Genomic DNA, 21,290 nt, shown 5'->3' on the forward strand with positions numbered 1-21,290 from the left:
ACATATTAAATCATTCTTTAAACTAAATAAGATATTTAGTTTATTTAAGGCTACATAAGATACACGTGAGTGTCATATCTTCATGGTACTGGAAGCTTTACGATCAGAGCTTCAAAAGGCTGGTTATACACTAAGAAAGGCTACAGAATCAACTGCATTGAGTTAATGCATTGACTATTGAGTTAATTTCCTTGCATCTTTCCCTTAGTAAACACACCAAAATGAACTATCTGCCTTACTGAACTGTAACATACTCCTGTGCTGCAACAAATTCTGCATATGTCCTGTGAGAAAAAAGCCTTTTAACCATTGCCTATGTTTTTGCTGACTATCTGCTTTATACTCAGGTAAGGAAGTTTCTATCCTCTCTGATACTATGGATTCCTTCTTTAGCAAAATCTCTCTAATGACACCCTAAACTCCAAAGTATTCCCTCTTTTTAGCTACCTGTCAAAGATAATTTGACCTTCCTCCCACGCAATTCCACTTTCCTAAGTTTTCTGTATTCATAACTAAAAAATGCAGCCTGCTTTTCTTTTGTGCCTTTTTAACAAGACATAAGGTATATCAAGCACTAACAAGGAAACAAATAGATTAGCATGTTACAGATATTTAGAATTAAAGCCAGGAAGACTGGTTAGATTATTAGTCTAATTTCTTGTATATAAAATATATTCTGCACATACAGTTCATCAATTGCCCTGGAACTAAGCATAATTTCTGCTTCACATGAATTTTAATCAAAAGCATTCAATCTTGAGATGACAATATCCAGAGATGTAGAATTCAGCACTTTTCTCTGCAACTATCACAGTTTATTCCAGTGTTTTTGCATTCTTCCTGATGGAAAAGTGTACTTTATTTCCAATCTGTCTAAAATGAATTGGCCCTTGCTAAGATTTCTCAAATAGGTTAAGGAGCTCTTTAGTTCACAGTAGTTTCTCCCTGTGGAGATACACTGTAATCAAGTACAGTGTCTTCTCTTCTTTTTAATAAGCTGAAATAGCCCGAGCACTCTAACACATTCATTGCAAGACATTTTCTCTTGTCCTGTAATCCTGTGTGTCTCTTTCCTTCACACTCTCCAAATGTCAAGCGCTCTTTAAAAATGGTGACATAAGAACCACACAAAGTATTCCAAAATCCACTGTCACATCCACAGATAAGCCCCTTTCTTTTTTTTTTTTTTTTTGCCACAGTACTACAGGGAAGGAGAAGAGGGTTCTTTATCTATTCTGATATCGATTTTATGCAGCTAAAATGTCCAGATTGCACACATCACATCTTACTGAAATGTAAATGTATTAGCTCCATTATTTTTCTTTTTCTAAGAAATCTCAATCCTCTTATTAAAGAAAGATGCTGGATAAGTCTTACATGATTTCACTTTAGTAAACCCCATGTGTTTGTACATGTAATGTATATATACATGTAGATATGTACACAAGTACAAATGCACATCAATATATGTATACGGTACGTGCATATATATATATACACAAAGACATATACATACGCATGTATTACTAGCATATATTTTGAATTCTGTGTTTTACCTTCATCTTCATTGTGATAACCTTCCTTGGTCTACAGGTGAGTTTGTTTTTGAGGCAATTATTTTTTTTCTTTTTGTTAGAAGCCCCTCTGCAAGCTATTTTCCTCTTCCTGTAAGTAGAAAATCCTGGTAGTTTTATATCTAAGTTTATTTTAAACCTTCGGTTTAACGATCTAAATCTCCTCAAGATCTCCTTAATCTGATGGGTCCAGTTGACTAGTTTATTATAATAACTATTTTTTTTCCCTTCATTCTAAGTAAATTTGCTCATCATCACATGAATCAATTCTATCTTCAACAACCGGTGTTTCAATGATGCTCTCATATTATGAAGTCAAGAATTTACTTTGGCTTAGTAACTATTTGGTAAAGAAACCTGGTAGCTACTACATCCAGAAATGACTGGCCCCTACTTTTATTAGCAATATTTATTTCCTACATTTTGTGCATTAGTGAAGTTCAAATCTTTCATAATGACATCACCTAACAATCTTTCTCACTTTTACAACTTAACAGACAATGACATCCATTTAAAAATCTAATTCTGATAGTATCTAACAGACACTTTTCTCTATTTTAATATTCTTCCTTTTTCAGTTTATGAGAACCTTTTTTATATGTGCTTTCCCTTATTATGACCTTGGCTGTCACTCCGTTCACCACTTTTACTTCTCATTTCCTTTCTTTAATGAGTAAGACATATCCTCTTACACCTGTGGAAGATGTGCACAGCAATCAAATTGTTGTTACCTGTATAAAATCTAGTTTCACACATGAACTAATAAAAGCTTTTCTAGTTAGCTGTTCTGTCTTAACATCAGTACATAAAAATTTACATAGCACCACAATTTGAGCTGGCGCATTACAGTTCCCTGTGTTCTAGCTTTCTTCTCTTGGTCCTTCTTAGCTACGGTTTCATTTCAAATTCAGACCCTTCCTTCTTCATCTTTCTGCTCTAGGCTATATAACTCACTTTTGGGCAAATTAAAAAATAAATAGTTTTTTACTGTTAAGTAATCAATCCCAGCAGTTCTCCATAGTTGCTGTTCCTCATGATTATTTATTGCCCTGCCATTCTCATATAATCCATAGACTTTATCAGCAGTGATTTTAATTTTCTTCCAAATTACAGATGATGAAAACATTGACTAGAACCAAAACCAATATAATAATATCATAATACCATACAACAATTAGACGGACTTTCTCTCAAGGAATTTAGATCTCTATTGGCCTTAGAATCACTTAAAAATTTCATGGATGGAAATCGTCTTTCTATCGATACTCTGCTATCTGTCAAATCAGGTGAGAATGGAGACAAAACTTGTATGATGGGAAAAGGGTAGAGAGAAACAGCAGTTTGGCATAAAGGGTAAGCATAACATTTGTTTTCCTTAACTAGAACAAATCACTAACATCAACATGAGGTCAACTTTCATCAGGTATTAACCATAGTCAAGAGTACTTCAGTTTACTTTCAAGTTACTAAAGTCAGACTATGCAATTTATTAGAACCGGGTTTTGTTTGGTTTTGTTTTGTTTTGTTTTTTAAATAAACTCTCTTTTGCGTGGTAGAGGATTTCAACATTACACACATGCAAAATACTCCAGATGTACTCTGAGAATTACTATTAAGGAAAATAATTTATATAAAATAAATTATATAAACTGTCAAGATAAATTATATATATAAAAAGCTAACTGAAATCTTTTTAGTACTTAAAGTCACAAAATTAGCCTCTAGAGTCATATTCTTTAGAGATTTTTTGGGGGGTTAAACAATAAACTAAGTATGTTCATATTTAAAATAATCCACCAGAGGGAGTTCTCTGAATAAAATAGAAATATTGACAACAAAAATGAACCCTTGGAATAAGAGTTTAAATATGCAACTGCCACAATTTACACTTTTTATTGAGCACTAAAATTTTTAGTCAAGCTTATGTCAAGAAAATGAGAGTTCAGTAACTATGGATTCAACTTTCAAATTTCACAATTCAAAGTTCAAATTTCCAGTGTTCCAAAACACTGGTATAGGGGAGAATGAAATGCAACTGTGTGATACTGACTCTAATCTTTGGTGGCATGAGTATTTTTGAGTAATTACTGAAGTAAATTAAATTTAACCATAAGAATGAACTGCCAGTCTTTTATTATGGGCACTGCAGTGTTACAGAATATCCTCACAAATTCTGGTTTTAGCACCATCAGTGCTAAGTGGCAGATTTCCCAAACATTTTTGTATGACAGAAAAGCCCCAAGAAATATCCCCTCAATTCTCTACATCTTGCTTTTGGTAATGTTTTCCTTATGGAAGACACTCAGATTACACCAATACCTTCAACACTGTAAAACATTGGCTAAACAGGTTAACACTAAGTATGATGTTAATATGGCACCATTTTGAACAAATAATAGAGGGGTTACAAATGAAGATAAAATATACAAAGAGATATGAAGGAATATATAATACACAAAAAAGTTGAAACTACAACAGAACGATTCTAGAAGTACACCTTTGATTGTCAGCTGGTATAGACCAGCATAGCTTTAACAACGTTAATTAAATTATGTCAGTTTAAATTAGATAATTTTTTGCTACTCTAACTACTTTTTTACTAGTCAATGCAATAATGATCTTAAATTCAAGTAAGGCTATTTCCTTCTAAGAAGCAACTGATCCTTCTTCTTTTGAAACATGTTTTAAATTTCCGAAGTAATTCAGAAGCAGTCATCTTCAAACAGGCTTTTGGAAATGCAATTCTGAAAGATTAGAAATTATTTAAAGGAATCCCTCAAACAAAAAGTTTTTTTTTCTTCTTTCCTTCCTTCTTTTCTTTCCCTTTCATTTTTTGAGTCCCTCCTTTTATGCTATAGAACAGTTTCTCATTACTGCTAGGCTGCAAGTCCACTGGGTGTCACAAAGTGGGGTCACATATAAAGGGGATCATAAAGTGATAAGACAAGCCTGATCATGAAGAAAGATAAAGAATCTTCAGACAAAATAGTGGGGATTAGCTATAATTATTACTTGAAAAGTGTTTTCTTTACCTAGGGGAATACCAACTATCCCTAACTGACAGAATTTAACCATTCCCTAGAAAATGTAAACCCTTGCGACAGAAATAATTACTGCTTTCAACCCCTGTCAGCATGTACCATATTTTCAGAAAATTTGAGAAACATCTCTATGAGCATTTTAAGTGATGGGATTAACCAGTTTCTCACATGCATTTAGAAACTAACCATATTCTTGGTTGAACTGGTTTTGGCAGGGATAGAGTTAATTTTCTTCATAGTATGGGGCTATGTCTTGAACTTGTGCTGAAAACAGCGTTGATAATACACTGATGTTTTAGTTATTACTGAGCAGTGCTTACACAGCTTCAAGGCCTTTTCTGCTCCTCATACCGCCCACCAGTGTGTATGCTGGGGTTGCACAAAATTGTGACGGGATACAGCTGGGGCAGCAGACCGAACCGACCAAAGGGATATCTCATATTATATGACATCATGCTCAGCATATAAAGCTGGGGGAAGAAGGTAAAAGTGAGGGATGTTCAGAGTTACAGCATTTTGTCTTCCCAAGTAAATATTACGTGTGATGGAGCCCTGCTTTCCTGGAGATGGCCGAGTACCTACCCACTGATGAGAAGTAGTGAATGAATTCCTTGCTTTGCTTTGCATGGCTTTTGCTTTATCTACTAAACTGTCTTTACCTGAACCCATAAGTTCTCACTTTTAATATTCTGATTCTCTCTCCCATCCCACAGGGGGAAAGTGAGCGAGCAGCTGTGTGGGGCTGTGCTGCTTACCAGAGTTAAACCGCAACGGGTGAACATAGTCACAGTAGAATTAGAGGATTTTCATAAAGACAGACATATATCTGATAAAGTGTGTGGGACTTCAATAGAAAGAAGATTTGAATTTTTTAGCATTTGATGGGATTAGGTCAAGTAATTTTAATTACTTATGTCTTGGTTTCATCTTCACTAAGTTGGAGATAAAAATACCCACTTGAATTTAGATGAACTTATTGGGATTTTTACTAAGTACTATTACAGGCATAAGGTAATAGAGTTCAGTTACGCAATAATTTAACACCTGCTTATAGTACTATTTTTTTTAAGCGTACAACTTGCAAACAGTGATAAAGATGAATACTTACCCAGAAATCTCCAAATAAACCATCATTGCTATTGAGAGATATTTCAAAAATCCCACTGATTGATTACATTTGCAGTCTCAATGAAATTGACGGAAGCCATGAAAACATACCATAAAGAGCAGAAGAAAAGGAGAGGAGACAACGAATGAACAACATAACAGAACCGTGAAGCTAACGCATGTTGTCATTTCTGGTAATCCTTATTGATTTCTCTGTATTTTCTGCCTTTCCAGCTTAATTTTTAAAATTTCAGTTACGTTTTCTCTGTGTAACACACAATTACTACACACAATTATTAAAGTGTGTTACTACTTCAAGTAACCAAAAGGTGAAACACCCATACAGGATGTATGGAAAGACAGTAAAGAGTGGAAACCAAAAAGGAGGGAAGAAGGGAAGGAAAGAAGAAAGCAAGCAGGAAAAGGAGAGGGCAGGAAGGCAGGAAGAGAGAGAAGGAGGGAAGACAAAGGGACAGAGGGAAGGTGAAAATGAGGGAGGGGGTGAGGAAGGTATAGAGGAAGGAAGGGGGGAGGAAGGAGGAAGGAAAAGTGGAAGAAGTTCATGATACTGTGAAAGACAGAGGCAAAACCTGAAATTATGTAATTAAATAGATATAGCTACAATTCTTGGTCTCATGTATTTTATATGTTGATCATATAAAAATTATATGTTGATCTTATTGGTGCTGTATACATTCATTGTTTCCTTTTCAGAACAGGTTGCATGAAGAAAGCAGATCCAATGCAGCTGATGAGATTTTTAATAAAGATGTAATTGCACCTTTCTGATTTTTAAATAAAAGTACATGGTTCATAATATTTCAAAATACTTTTTTGTTTATATGGCCCTCTTTGTCAAAGGTATTTTCTATTACAACATATTTAACACCTTTAAGTCTAAACGATTTACAAAAATGTAACAGTTTCTACATGATATATTTCCACAAATTAAAAATGAGGAAAAAAAAAAAAAGGATTTATTTCTGGTAAGGAACATTTCCAGTCAAAATAAGACAATATGGTATTTCTTAGTGCCAAGGAAAAAAGCATGGTGACAGTTGTCAAGGGGGAGGGGGCAGGGAGAAAGAGCACCAGACAGTGTGATGCTGCAAAGTTCAATTTAATAACTGAACCAAAGCAGCAGATAAGCTGTGTCAGGAAAAACTTCACACTCCCACACATACAACCCACACACAGTTCTAGTTACTGAAGCTGTACCTAAATGAGACTTGGCACAGTGGAGCCTGGGGAAATGCAACACTTGCTCGAGCACTGTTTTGGATATCTGCACAATATTCCCCATCCCTTGGCCTTTTGGTCCCAGTCTGTTACTGGGGAGGTGTCACACAGACCACCAATAAAATCAGTCCATGATGATATCATGAACCATCTTTTCAGCACTTTCAGGTTTTTTTCTCCTCTTCCTTGCTGACCCATAGCCTGTACCAAGGCTTATCATACTATGTCTTTGTTTGCATTGTATTGTCAGCCATGGCTCATTATATTCAGTCACACAGCTCCTTATTAAGGCAAGGTTGTCATGCCCCCATGACAAAGTTAAAACTCTGAAAGTTTGCAACGCCACAAGAAATGTTCTAAATGTGAACAAAATAAAATATTTTTATGAACCAGCATTCACCACAGGCATTTTAAGGCTCAGGACGGAGTAACATGCCAATGAGATGGCAAGACCCAAATCTTGTCTATTAATAATGAAAATTTTTTTTATATAGATTAAGTGAAAACACACGTCTTTCTGTTTCCCTGGCTCCAGTTAGGAATAAATACTTACAGATGATGTTTTTTCCCAGTATCTCTGTGTTATGATTCTCTAACATCTGTCACTATTGTATTGAAGGGCACCTGTACACTGGCAGAACACTGTAAAGCTTCACTTTCCGATACTGCTTCAGGGAAGAGCAGAGCTAGCCTTTACTCTAAACTGTTCTCTTTTTTTTTTTTTCCCCCAGTACTGAAAGCATCAAAAGAGGTATCATTCTTTGAGATTTTATTGTCTTTATTTTTGTATGACCACAAATTCTTCCCAATTTAGTCAACAGAGAAACAAGCTATCTGCCCTGCATTATACTGAAAACATTATTGCCAGACAAGATCAGAATGAGTACTCTATCACTCTCAAGTCTTCATTATTGTCACCAAAAATCAGCTCTCCCTCTTACCCTTGGAAGTGAGGAGCACCATCTCCGAATCAGTAACTGAAGACATCTTTTTACTTTAGAAAGACAAATCACACAGTTTCATCCTGACTGACAACAAATACTCCTTAGTATATGATCCTGTGCTTAAGAGATAATCTTGTAAAGGGTATGTGATGTATATTAAAGCTTATTGAAAATCATATTAAAGCTAAATTGCAAGCTCTCAGGATGCACCATTTTAAGAATGAGAGTCACTGATGACTGGAAAAAGAAGAGCAATGACTACAGACAAGAATCCTGGTGATGGGTTTCTACAAAGTATGATTTCTACTGGTCATATACTGTTCTTTTTAATGCCTAAGATTGACTTTTCTATTGTGTCTCACTCTTGTATCTCCCCTTCCTCTGTTTTTCCTACCGAAGCTCCCCATGTTAGTTCCAGTTCAATCATCCTGTCCAATGTCATTTCCTTGTCCCTTCCCACTAGCTATGCATTCTAGCTAGGCTACCTCCTCTTCTCTTTTATCTGAGAAGCCCACAGAAAGCCCTAGGGGGTCTTCTTTCTACCCTAAAGGACCTGTTCTCAGTCCTAAAGTATTGGGAATAGCAGACACAAAATGCATTTCCAGGTTATGTCATGTTTTCTTGGTAGTCCTGAATTGAAACTTCAATACATACAGCATTTTCAGAGAATTTAGCCTTCAACTTCTAATTTTCTTCTATGCACACAATCTAAGTATTCTAGACGCTTTTTGTATTTAACCACTCATGGGTACCTTTTCACGAAAACAAAGAACATTTATCCCCAGAACTGGGACATATCCTTCAATCTTGCCAAAGACATGTATAAACGTCACGTATTAGATTTTACACTAGTTTGCAGATTCAAAGGCTTTGAATTTACAGCTACAAAATTCAGCTGTCTTAATTCCCATCTTCACTGTTTTCCATGAATGACAAGAAAATCCCCCAAAAATCACTGTCTTTGAAGTGCTTTTCTAGTGTGATAGTTGCAGTTATGTATGTGCTAATACAGACTCATGCTAACTGATTTTAGGCACCCATCAATGCTTTTTAGGTTAAGAGTCTTCTTGCCCTGAGCTACCTCTATGGACAGTAATTTATTTATGCCTACAGTTCAGTGAGGTGAATCAGGTTTTATAAATTGATGTATTCTTCACTTGAGAGATTGAGATGTAAATCTGCTGACCTGACAGGCAAACCATCACCAGACCCACTGAAGAAAGAAGAGATCTATCAGAGTGCCCTTAATATGAAATTATATATCTGCTAGCACTCTGAAGCATAGTAAGTATTGGTTCAATGGGATACTAACTCTGCTGTTGAATATTCAGGTTTCTGGAACTAGAATAAACTTGAAAAACAAATTAAAACCATAGGAATTGTTGAGTCCTGTGTATAATGTAAAAAGATCATTCAGATGAGTGTGCTACTTTTCGTAGCAGCACTCTCTAGGAATAATACAGCATTCTGCCATACTAACCTTTTTTAATGTGGCATTTAGGCAGTAAAATGGAAGTTCCTGATGACAAAGCTGCCATCAAATTGTGATTAATGCACTACAGACTATTTGCTTAACTATTTTCCTGTAGATTTCACAGCATTTTACTACCAGCAGTTGTCTTCTTTATTTCCTATTAATTATCTTGTTGTCCATATGCTAGTTCTTGAAATGCTCTTACTTTCCTGTTCTCCTACTGTGTCTTGATGGAGTGGCAGTGTAACATGCCATGTCACAGCTGTATTAAGGAGAACTTATAAAAAAGCAGCACACTGTGCTAAGTGCTGATTATTACTTTCAAACAAGCATCTTAAAAATATCAGAAGTGTGAAAAGTGATCATGGAGCACAATTTCTTCTCAAAGAAGAAAGGAAGAAAAAAGAAATTGGAAGCAAGAATCATAATAATAGTCATAATAAAAGTTTGAAGTCATGAATTAAAAAAAAAAGAAAAAATGTAATATTTTAAGAAATATTTTCTCTCTATCAAGAGAAATAAACTAGTCTAAGCTTAGTTTTGTATATAAAGATCAGATTTTGTGTTTTGGTTGAAAGTAAGATCATCACAAGCCTTTTGGGACTCTCATCTGTGTTTACACTGCTTCAGTCTTTTTCACTTCTGTGTATTGCTAATATGGCTTTAAAGTGGGAAAATGGAGAAAATTCTAAACCTCAAAAAATATACTTCTAGGTAAGGCATAAGTGAGTTCCAAAATGTTTTTCTTTTTCATCTCTGCATCCCTGTTTTCATTATTTATTTCAATTATTCTGGTTTCTTTAGAATACTTTCAATTTTATTTTACTAGTCCAAAGGATGTTAGAGATAGAAAGTAGCTTTAAAAAATCCAAACAATTGGAGTGTCAAAATAACAACTTTAACGGTCAGAATTTAACTAGAAAAGTGAAGGGATCCCCTTTATTAATTATCATCCTGTGTAGACCTAAGAAGTAGAGACATAATTAAACTTTATACTTCTATCTATTGTATTTAAAATTAATTCCTTTGAAAGGAAAATATATATGCAATTTGATTATAGGAAGCCATACTTTTCCATGCCCATATGCCAAAATGTACAAGATGCATAACATTTTTTTTTCTATGGACACCTTGCCATGTGTAAGAGAAGAACGAGAATTACTAATTTAGAAAGAGTCACAGACTCTCAATGATCAGTGACATTTCTGAAAGGTTTTGACACAGCATCTTCTGATTTCTGTTGTCAGTGGAGCAGGAATAAATAGTGAGTTGTATATGTGTACAACTATGTAATTTTTAAAGAATATGTGTAACTTTTTACAGTACATGATCTTTTTAATACTGAATATTCCAAATCTGTGATTAGAATCCACAAGGTAAAAAGCATAAACCAGAACAATTAAAGTTTTCTATAGTTTGGTTCCAATCCTCTATCCCCTTGAAAAATACATTTAATGCATTAGTATGTCCATTTTACTCAAAGGTATATGAGGATGGAGTCATTTTATTTTCCAATTAAATTACACTGATTTTTTTTCCCCAGCATGTCCCAAGATAATTTCTTGCACATACTTAATTTACATTAAACTTGAATCAAAAATCTCAAAAATGTAAACAGTTTTTAGAACACCAATTCCCTTTTAAAAGTGTATGCAATGTGCATTAAAACCAATGTTCTCATTACACTCCAGTAGATGCAACATTTCCAGTTGAGTAAGCAATAAATTGTTCCAAGTTAAAAACCAAATAAATACTGCTAGGGATGGAAATGTCATATTTTAAGTGTCCTGGTTTTTTCTTAAAGTACTTTCCTCAAAGCTATTACTTTTTTTTTTCTCCAAGTGTTAAAAACATTATATTTTGCATTTTTAGACAAATAAGTGTGCAGCAATATGAGTAACAATGTCACTTTCCAGTGTGTGACGTAGTCTCTTCCATAGTCACTTGAGTACTGTAATCTACCACAAATATCCTCTGGTGGCTGGACAAACGTTTAAATAGGGCTCTTGAAGAAGCAACAATAAAACACAAAATAAAACAAATGAAAAAAAGTTCTGTTGTTGTCTGGAGTCGCTCTTGTTTTCTATGAACACTATCTATCCTAAGAAAAAACATTTTATAGATCATCCATTAACTGGAGGATGCCAAAAAATCTGAACACAGCCTTCACAGATCTTCTTGCAGATTTATATTTGCTATTCACAGCGCAAGTAGGACATTTTGTACAATAATATATTTTGGAAATGTATGCCTGACGGAGCATAAGAAGCAGAAAAATTGCAGAATGCTTTAACATTTCAGTGTGTTACTACTAACTTGTTGCTAACATGTTACCAATAGCCTGTTGCTAATAAAAGTCAATTAAATGTTAGCTCTGGCAATCCCATCTGTTGCACATTGCTTAAAAAATAAAGTTAATAAAATATAAAATATCTGAACTTTTCTTCATATTGTCCCTGGATACACAGCTCATATTTAAGACCACTGAAAATGTACAAGAGATACATTTAATAGCCTCATAGAATGATTTTTGTTTAAAGTGACCTCCGGAGGTCATCTAGTCAAACTCCCTGCTCAGCACATGTCTAACTAGTTCAGGTTATTCAGCAACATTTTCAGTCAAGTCTCGAATACTTCCAAGGACATATGTCAAAAACTCTACTGGTTGATGCTTTTCTAGTATTTGACTACCCCCATGGTTTTTAAAAGAAAAAAGAAAAAAGAAAAAAGGAAAAAGAAAAAAGAAAGAAGGAAAAAGAAAAAAGAAAGAAGGAAAAAGGAAAAAGGAAAAAGAAAAAATCCCGATATCCAGTCGGGATTTCCTATGTTCCAATTTGTCTGTTGTCTATCACTCTCCACCCCCAACAACAGTCTGGCACCATCTTCTCTGTATCTTCCAATCAGTTAGATGCAGAGAGCAGTAAGGTCTCCCTTAGCCCTTTCTTACCTAAAATCAAAAGGTCCAGCTCCTCCAGACTTTCCTCATATGCCGTGTACTCCAGCATTCAGCCACCTTGCTGACCTCCGCTGGACTCAGTCCAGTATATCCATGTCTTTTTTGTACTGACAATCCCAAAAGCAGACACAGCACTTCATATGTGGTCCCATGGGTACCAAACAGGGAAGCATCACCTTCTTACACTTGCTTACTCTCACTATTATGTCCCAGGATGTTGTTGGCTTTCTCTTCTGCCAGGGTACATTGCTGGCTTATGTTCAACTTGGTGTCCATCAGAATCCCCAGGTCCTTTTCTGCAAAGCTGCTTCCTAGTTATTTGCTCCCCAGCCTGTACAGGTGCATGGGGTTATTTGTCCCCAGATTGCAGAACCTTGCATTTCCCTTTGTTGAACTTTGTGACTTCCTGAAAACCCATGCCCATGTCTAGCCTACCCTCTAAATAGCAGCCCTGTCCTTAAACATATTGATCATCTCCCCCTGCCAGTTTGGTGATATCTGCAAACTTGATGTGAAAGAACTACATCCTGTCATCTATATCAGTAGTAAAGTTGTTAAACAGTATTGGACCCAGAAGTGATCCCCAAGGAATATCACAACTTACTGATCACCAGCTGGACTTTTCATTACGCATCACAACTCCTTGAGCCTGTTTGTCCAGTCAGCTTTCCACCCATCTTATTGGCTATTTATCCATATGTCCCCAGTGTGGTGATAAGGAGGCCAAAGTGGCCAAAACAAAGTATGATATGGAGTTAACAAAGCTGTTATCTGGTAAGTATCTATTGTCCAGTATCTGGTCAGCTATTTTAAATAGCAGAAAGCCAACTGATGGCTCTCTTTATAAATCATTTTAAACAGCATATGATAAAGAACTGTTAAATTACAGTACTAGAGAGTTTGCTTGCCTCACTCATTATCTGACCTTAGTTAAAGCCATATTAACACTGAAATAAAACTTTGATGTCTCAACGTACAACCAAAACTCATTAATGACTGTCATCACCATCTATCAATATCTCAATCATATTTTTCTAAATTTCATATGGAGTATTTTTAAAACATTTCAATATGCTACAGGTTGAGCTGTTGTAAATGGAACTGGATAGGAAAGGTTTTATGTATCACTCCTTACTCCACTCCACTCCACCAAGTTTTAACCATGAAATTCTGTGGCTTAGAGAATAAACATAACTAATAACATGGTCACTGAAGCTCTTCACCATAAAAGATCATTAAAAAATTTGCATAAGGCACACAATTTACATAAATGAAATGGTTGCTCCATCTGCAGAATAATCAGAATTCTCAGTAAGTTAAAGGGTCTATATAGAGTCAGTACATGTCACTGAGAGTACTTACGGGCTTATAATTAAGTTTGAATAATGTTTTGCAGTGCTGGGACTAATGACCCTTGCAGTCTGAAGCACAGAACTGCATCTATGAGAGAGTAAACACCTTCTACCAGTTCATTCAAAGGCACCTGCAAACATTCTGCATCTCCCAGGCTTGGAATTGTAACATATGTTAAGAGTCCTTTATACTGCTAACATTTTGACTGGGTTACAGACACATCAATCACTTTACTCATATAGGTTCTTCTGGTCATGGAAAATTTACTTATGGCCATCCTCCTACTCAGTGTGTCAAAGTAAGCTGAAGATTTTCCAAGTTTACGTTTAGCAATTCTTTCTGGGATATGGTGAAATAAAAATGCGGGAAAAGCTCTATCATCTCAATAGTCAAACTGCAGTTTCAAGATGCAAAATGATCACTGAGCTTTAAGAGAAGTTTCCAGAGAGGTAAAGCACTGACAGATTGAATAGTTGTATCTATGAGGCGTTTAAATTTTCCACTTGAAACAATCAGGCTATAGTCTAATGGCACAATATTGAGATGAAGAAACTGGTAACATTACTTGGAATGTCACTCTAAATTTCTAAGCATTATCTATATGTTATAACACAGGCAGAACCATGTTCTTCACTGGGAGAGAGAAAGTAAACTACAGTTGTATTCAAAATCTTCACCAAGTATGAATAATTTTTTTAAAAAGTTCCTATACTTTAAAACCAAACTGCAATTAGCTTTTTAAGGAAACGTATGACATACTTTTCCTCTCTCAATATTTACTAATGTAGAAAAGTAGTTGTTATGAGAAAGGCTAATGGTACATCAAGGCCAGAGAGTTCATTAAACTAGCATGGTCTATTACAAACTTTCAGCAATAAACATATAATGGTTAAAAATAAAGTATATCATAAAAAGTCATATATTCTAAAAAGAATTGCATCCCAACAGGGTTGCCATCACAATTTTGAATTAGACTTTATTCTGTTTTATGAAGAGACAGATAAGACCATACACTATGACTCTAATTTCTGACAAGTATGACAAGCTGATAAAATGCTGACTACAGAGGTTAGCTTCCATGATAACTACAAGAATAAAGAACTGTCATTGAATATGCATGTTAGAAGAATACATTTGCTTTGGCTTATTGATATTTTCCATTCTGATGCTTTTGTTTTTTTAAAAAGACATCACATATGAATTTCACTGTATCATCATATAACTGAAAATGAATTAGGAATTTAAAGTTTTCAGGCATATGGCTTTTCAGATTGAAAATTTACAAAAATTGACAAGCTAGTAAGAACCCAGATGGTAATTAAGAAGTATAGAAGTCTTAAATCAAGAGAGACAAGGATATTTGTGCTGCCATTTAAATTAGCAGATTCATTAAAAACAAAAAAACAGAAAAAAAAAACAAACCACAAAACCCCAAACCAAACAAAGACAAAAAAGCCCCACACTATAAACAGAGGCAGGGAAATTTCATACCTCAGAAATAAAACAACCCACATTAAATCTGATATACCTAAAAAAGAAACCAATGAGACTTTGCAATTTTTATCTTATTTTTAACTTCTTGCTTCTAATGCTTCAATTTAAAATGTTGCTATGCAAGTTGCCTTTATAAGAAGTACAGGGAATGCAAACATAGAAAATCACAACTTTCATTGTTCACTAACTTTTTATGAAGTCTACCTTCCTCTCTTCCCCCATCAACCTCACAAATTCCTATTTGGCAAGTGTATTTTCTAAAGATTTTTCAAATGTTCTCCGGTTTTCCTTCACTGTTTTCTTATCTTTGTTTCTTCACTGCCTTCCCTCTTCCCTCCACACATTTTCTTTTCCTCGCTTAGATTTTATATTTTGAAAGAACAATTTGGTATTTGACACTGAAGACTAAATTTCTTGATAAATACCAGGGATATTATACCTCTGTCACGGAAAGGGATATATAATTGTACAGTTAATGAATTTTACTTCCATTAGGAGCTTTCTCCATGCTCAGCAATGACTCTGCATTTTGAAAAACGTTTGTCACATTTGAATTAAGTCTGGACATACCTGTTTCAACTATGCTAATAAAAATTTGTATTCATGGCTTCCACAGACTTCATGGTTAAGGGAAACTGAAGTTATCTAACGTGACAGAAAACATGTGTTGGAAACGACATATCTCCTTAAGTCAACAGGATTCTTAAATTCACTGGTCTGCTCTTTATCAGTTATTTCTTCCTCAATATAAAGACATTTCCAAGTTCAAATGTCTTGTCTTCATAACACATTATGTGAAAGATCAAAGCAAGCTGATTTATATATATATATATATAATTTTTATTATTTTAAATGAAAAACAGTGCAATTTAGAACTTGTAAAATACCGAGTCTGACACTACACAAGAAAACTGCTTTTGAAACAAAGAAGATTAAAACATTTATGGAGATGCAATGAAGTGAACCATTTTCATGAAAATATATTGATTTTCATTGAAATGTGATAGTGAAGACAACTGAATGACTTTCTAATTAAAACTACTTGATGGAGGAAAGCTGTAAAACATTTGCCAGGTTCAGTGTAGTCAGGGAGTTATCCTAAGGTTCCAGCAGTTTAAATGAATACTGAGTACCTCAACTAAGGGCTACACAGAATACTTATTGATTGGCATATACAAAAAAACAAGACTAATTTTGTGCCATATACAAAAAAAACAAGACTAATTTTGGTTTTTTGTTTGGTTTTTCTTAGGAATCAATTAATATTTAATTTAATCTATGCAATTTTTTGCTTAGATGCAAAACAAGCAAAATTACATCATATCTCAAAATTCTGTCATATCTCAAAATTATTACACATTCTATAGTATATGCCATGTCTATCAATCTTTTTTTGCAAGTTTATTTGAAAAACTTTGTCTTGTTCCCTATTCCCACAACCAGTGTAGAATTACTGGGTTTTTTTAGGTTTCTTATCTCAAAAAACTTTATGGTGCAGCACTATTATTTCTGATCAGGCCTAGCTGTATTCCTCCGTAGCATTATGGTTAGTAGAATAAAAATTATTATTTTTGGTTTTGATAATTCTTGGCTACAGTATTTAAGAGATATACAATGGGGTCAAAAATAATTTATTGTGCTTAATGTAGAGTAGATATTTTTGCAGATGCAAAGAACAAGATGAAAGGCGTATAATTTCAGTCATTACCCTCACTTTTTCCTTACTTTGGGGACATGTGTATCTACTCCATTTAGCATTTAGCTTTGTTATTTGTAGTCTGTTAAAAAATGTTATCAATCATGATTAGCATTATAGAACTTTTTGTTCAGATAGTCAGCTATAATTCTCTATTCACTGAACTGATATATTATTAAAATACTCTGGCACTATAGCGCTAAATATCCAGGAAGAAACTCGGTTATTTCTAAAGATTTGAAAAAGTGGAGAAGGAAAACATATTATTTCACTCTTCAAAATCCATTAGAGTTCTCAAATGCTGTCAAAGCTTCCCCCTCCCCCACAAGCTTTCTCCCAATAAGTGCTTTTCATATATCAGAGAGATTAATTTTCTAACAATTCAACTATTTATACGATAAATAATTTAAGTAAATATTTAAGACAATTAGCCACGGAAAATTCAGTTCAGCTGCTTTAGGTTTCACATTTTCATGGAGAAAAGTTATTTTTCTTTAGACACCGGAAACACACAAACTTTGAAAGCTGCATTCGCTAATCCTTTATTCGGCATTCATATCAGAAACTTCCTAAGTTACTTATTTTCTATAGCTTTCAAAGCATGATAAATTTTTACAAGCAAACGACCACAAAATATGCCAGATTTATGGGAATACTATTGTTTCCTATTCACAACAAATGAACTTTTCTAACGACACCTTGGAAGAGGATTCACAGAGCCAGAATTTGAGATACATCACTTGCAGGTCTTAAAGAAAGCACGCTGAAAAGTTTTAAAGAAAGGGCCTTGAAGTTCTCTTGAAAGCATGAGGAATTTTTAAAAACAAGGATTTCCCCATCCTTTTTTTAAAGAAGGCTTCACCTCAAGTCCTCTGCATAAGACAGGAGGAGTTCATCAACAAACCCCCTTGCCTTACTTTATGGTTGCTCTCATCACAGTTCATACTAATTCCCTGGACTATGAAGGAAAAAGTAGTGTTTTCCATTGCCTCAGAGACTATGCATCTACTCTTTGCTCTGCTCATCACTTTCCTACCCTTTCTTCACATTACAAGTTTCTGTTTGCTGTTCCTCTATCCCACCCTCCAGGGTATCTTCCCTGCACTGAAGAAGTTTTTCCTGGTTATGCATGCATGTAGAAGAAATAATCACTTTTCCCTTATGTAGATTCTCTCTGATAGAGAGTGTTGTAGTAAAGACAGGTTATAGGCACCCCTCCCCCACTCACAGCTGGTCATCCACACCTTTTAACACAAAACAGTAAATCAAATATATGTGAGATGCCTCACATCTAAATGCAATAACACAATACCTATTAAAATATCATGCATTATGAAGCTTAACTTTTAGGATTGTGTTTTCACTGGGCTGGAAGTTTAACCACATACGGAAAAATTGTAATTGCAAACATAATAGATGTGATTATTTGTCTGTCTTGCAAAGAGAGAGTGTGACTATCATGCATGCTTGTACATGTAGTTACATCAAGAGCTTGCTTATTAATTATAATTGACTTCCTTTTTGATCTACCATCTTTTGTTGGTGATTTGCCCGTTACACATAATTCAGATTTTAGACCTCAGCATTAAAAACAAAAATAGGTCATATAATATACTTAATTAAATCTTAGAAATAGGCACAGATCTTTGTGCACTTTGTGATACATCAGACATGTATCAGTCACAAGTCTTCAAATGTACTATAATGAGTAATTTCATTCACCTCAAAAACTATTTCAATACATTGTTTTAAAGAATCATGAGATTTTTTTTAAAATCAAGGTTTTCCTTTATTAGTTTTTTTTCATTGTTCACGATATTGTTTTTCACTCAAAAAAGTGAAAATATCAAAGTAATACATAAATCTAAAAAATACATCTATAAAAGGTTGATTTTTTTCAACCCATACGTGTTTAATTCTAATTCAATCTCAGCAGATGATTTCTGCTCTGACAGCTTATTTCTCTCCACTAACAAATGAAGGTTAAACTGACTAGTTTGGACCTGGAAAACTACAGTTTAGATGTCTAAATGCAGAGAAAATTAAAACCAGCCACAGAAATAGCTCCATAAGTGTAAAATGGTTATAACTAGCTGAGCTATAGTGGTAAGAAAAATACAGTCAACCCTGTGAATTACAAAATGGTATTAGTTTCAGAAAAGCATAAATAAATAAAGGACATAACTGATGGACAAGCAAAGCAGATTCATTGAAACATGGTCTATTACTTCAGCAATAATTTCAGTATGGATCTTAAGGGACCATTATTTCTCAGAAATTATATGTAATCTACTCTTTATGCAAGTTTAATTTAATGAGCCAGATGTGTTTAATTTTCTCAAACTAAGAAGAATCAAATGGCTACCAATATGATTTAGTTTCTGAATAAGTAGCATATTTTTGCTTCACTGATTCTGATTTTTAATATTAATGCCATACCTGTTCTGTAAGATGTAACTGGAAAAAATTAAACAGATAAAATTCTTTATGTCTTCAACTTCTGAACTTAATCTACTTCATCAATGAATAAAAGGAGGGATAATTCTTGACCAAAAAAACCAAACCAAAACAAAACCACAAAACTAAAACTTCCCTTGATATTGTTCCCATGCAGAACAATGACAATTACAAAGCTTCCCTAAAGCTAAACAAAAAGGAACAGTGATTAAAAAGCAATCTAAGGACTAAAAGATACTTTTTACTATTATCACCTGTATGTGAACATGCATCTAATTAAGGCATATACTGTTCTAATTCAGCAGACAGTGCTTTCATCATAGCAGGCCAATGCTCCTAATTTCACTGAAGTTAAGAGGAATTACCACTCCTACGGTTTCAAAAGGGCAACTTACGAAATAAAGTTCCATACAAATACAGAATGATTTCAAGCCAAAAACTAACAAGATATTTTTACTTATAGAAAATATAGATGATTCACAAGATCATAATTAAGATGTTGTAAAACTGCCTTACCATGGTGTAGTTGTGAGCCACCTTCATAAGCTCTGTGCATCCTTGCGCATCTGCAAATGCTCGTATTCCCAAACAGTTGGATGGGTGCAAAAGCTTCATTAGAAAATGGCAGCAAACCTCTACGACTTGTGGGAGCTGGAGGAGGCAGGCAGCTGCTAGAAGATTTTCAATGGTGTCTTCTTTCAATTCCAGGCAGCCTAAAAAAAGGATTGATAACACAAACTTATTTACTTGGTATTTACAAAACATGCAGTATCAAAAGATTTTTTATAAATAATTCTAGCTCTATATAAATAACTTTACAGAAAAAGTGAAGAGAAGGAGGATTAGTCTCTCTGACTGGACAGTGACCTGAACATGACAGTATTAGAAACATTTCTTTTTAAACTACTATTAATTCAACTACATAGGGATACAAAGAGAGACTGTGAAGTGTGGAAAGGAAGAGAAGACTTAGGAATACTGGTTTTGTTTCTATAATGAGACTAAAAGCTGAGTAAGTATCTGGATAGCAGCTGAGCTGTGATTTTTACTTTTTTTGTGTGTGTGCATTGAAATTGTTGATAAAACTTACATTAGCTTCAGCGGTACAGAGCAAAACTCACAGCCATTTACCTCCCTGCAAAGAATGAAATAAATGCCTAACACAGTATGACTAAAACCATAAAAATATCTTCAAAATAGGGTGTAAAATATTGGAACTTCATGTTGGTTATTTGTAATGTGACTTTGGGATTAATGATGGCAGGCCTCAGCATATAGGTCTTTTAAAAGACTTTATATTAGCTAAAAGAACATATATAGATGCATAATATTTATCTTCCACTAATTAATACTTATACTGCACTTAATTTTGCAATTTCACAAGTCATTATCTTTATCTTGCAGACTGATACACTTTTTAATAAATAAAAGGTAAAATAGAATAAAATAAACTTAAAAAATAATTTATTTTAGTGAGGAATAAGTGTCATTCTTGTCATCATGCACCTACCCAACCATCATTTTTAAATTAATTTTTTTACACTAGTATCTCTTAGAAATCTGTTACATAGTTAACTTATGGAACTATAAATTAGAGATCACAAGGATGTCTTGGAGAACTGGAAAAAACAGGAAATTAAAATGTCCAAAAGTAGTATAAACGGCAAGAAACTAACACTTCATTTCAAACTATAAGAGGATTAAGTGTATATTGATCTTTCTGTTCAAAGTAATATAGTTCAACAGTTAGATAAACTCACTCTTTTCCCCACACGATTTTTTGTATTTGTTGTCACATAAAGAGAAATCTACAAATCTTAATAGTTCTATCACATGGCACTGAGGAGTTCTGAAATCCTCAGCTTTCACAACAGAATAAAATTGAAAAGAAAAGCTGCTTTATATTGCAATACCAAACCCAAAATACAATAACCATAACCCTGAAGATCTGACCT

General features: G+C 34.3%; 1 protein-coding gene across 2 annotated transcripts in view; it reads right to left on the minus strand.

The window, feature by feature from the left end:
* Positions 1 to 21,290, minus strand: part of KLHL1 (kelch like family member 1) — a 236,761-nt gene that overhangs the window by 123,862 nt on the left and 91,609 nt on the right. For both annotated transcript variants that reach the window (XM_054215759.1, XM_054215750.1), the window contains one exon: positions 19,852 to 20,048. In XM_054215759.1, the coding sequence (XP_054071734.1) occupies positions 19,852 to 20,048 (197 nt within the window). The remainder of the gene's footprint in view (positions 1 to 19,851; positions 20,049 to 21,290) is intronic.

This window comes from Rissa tridactyla, chromosome 1 (genome assembly GCF_028500815.1).
Source record: "Rissa tridactyla isolate bRisTri1 chromosome 1, bRisTri1.patW.cur.20221130, whole genome shotgun sequence".
Classification (NCBI taxonomy): domain Eukaryota; kingdom Metazoa; phylum Chordata; class Aves; order Charadriiformes; family Laridae; genus Rissa; species Rissa tridactyla.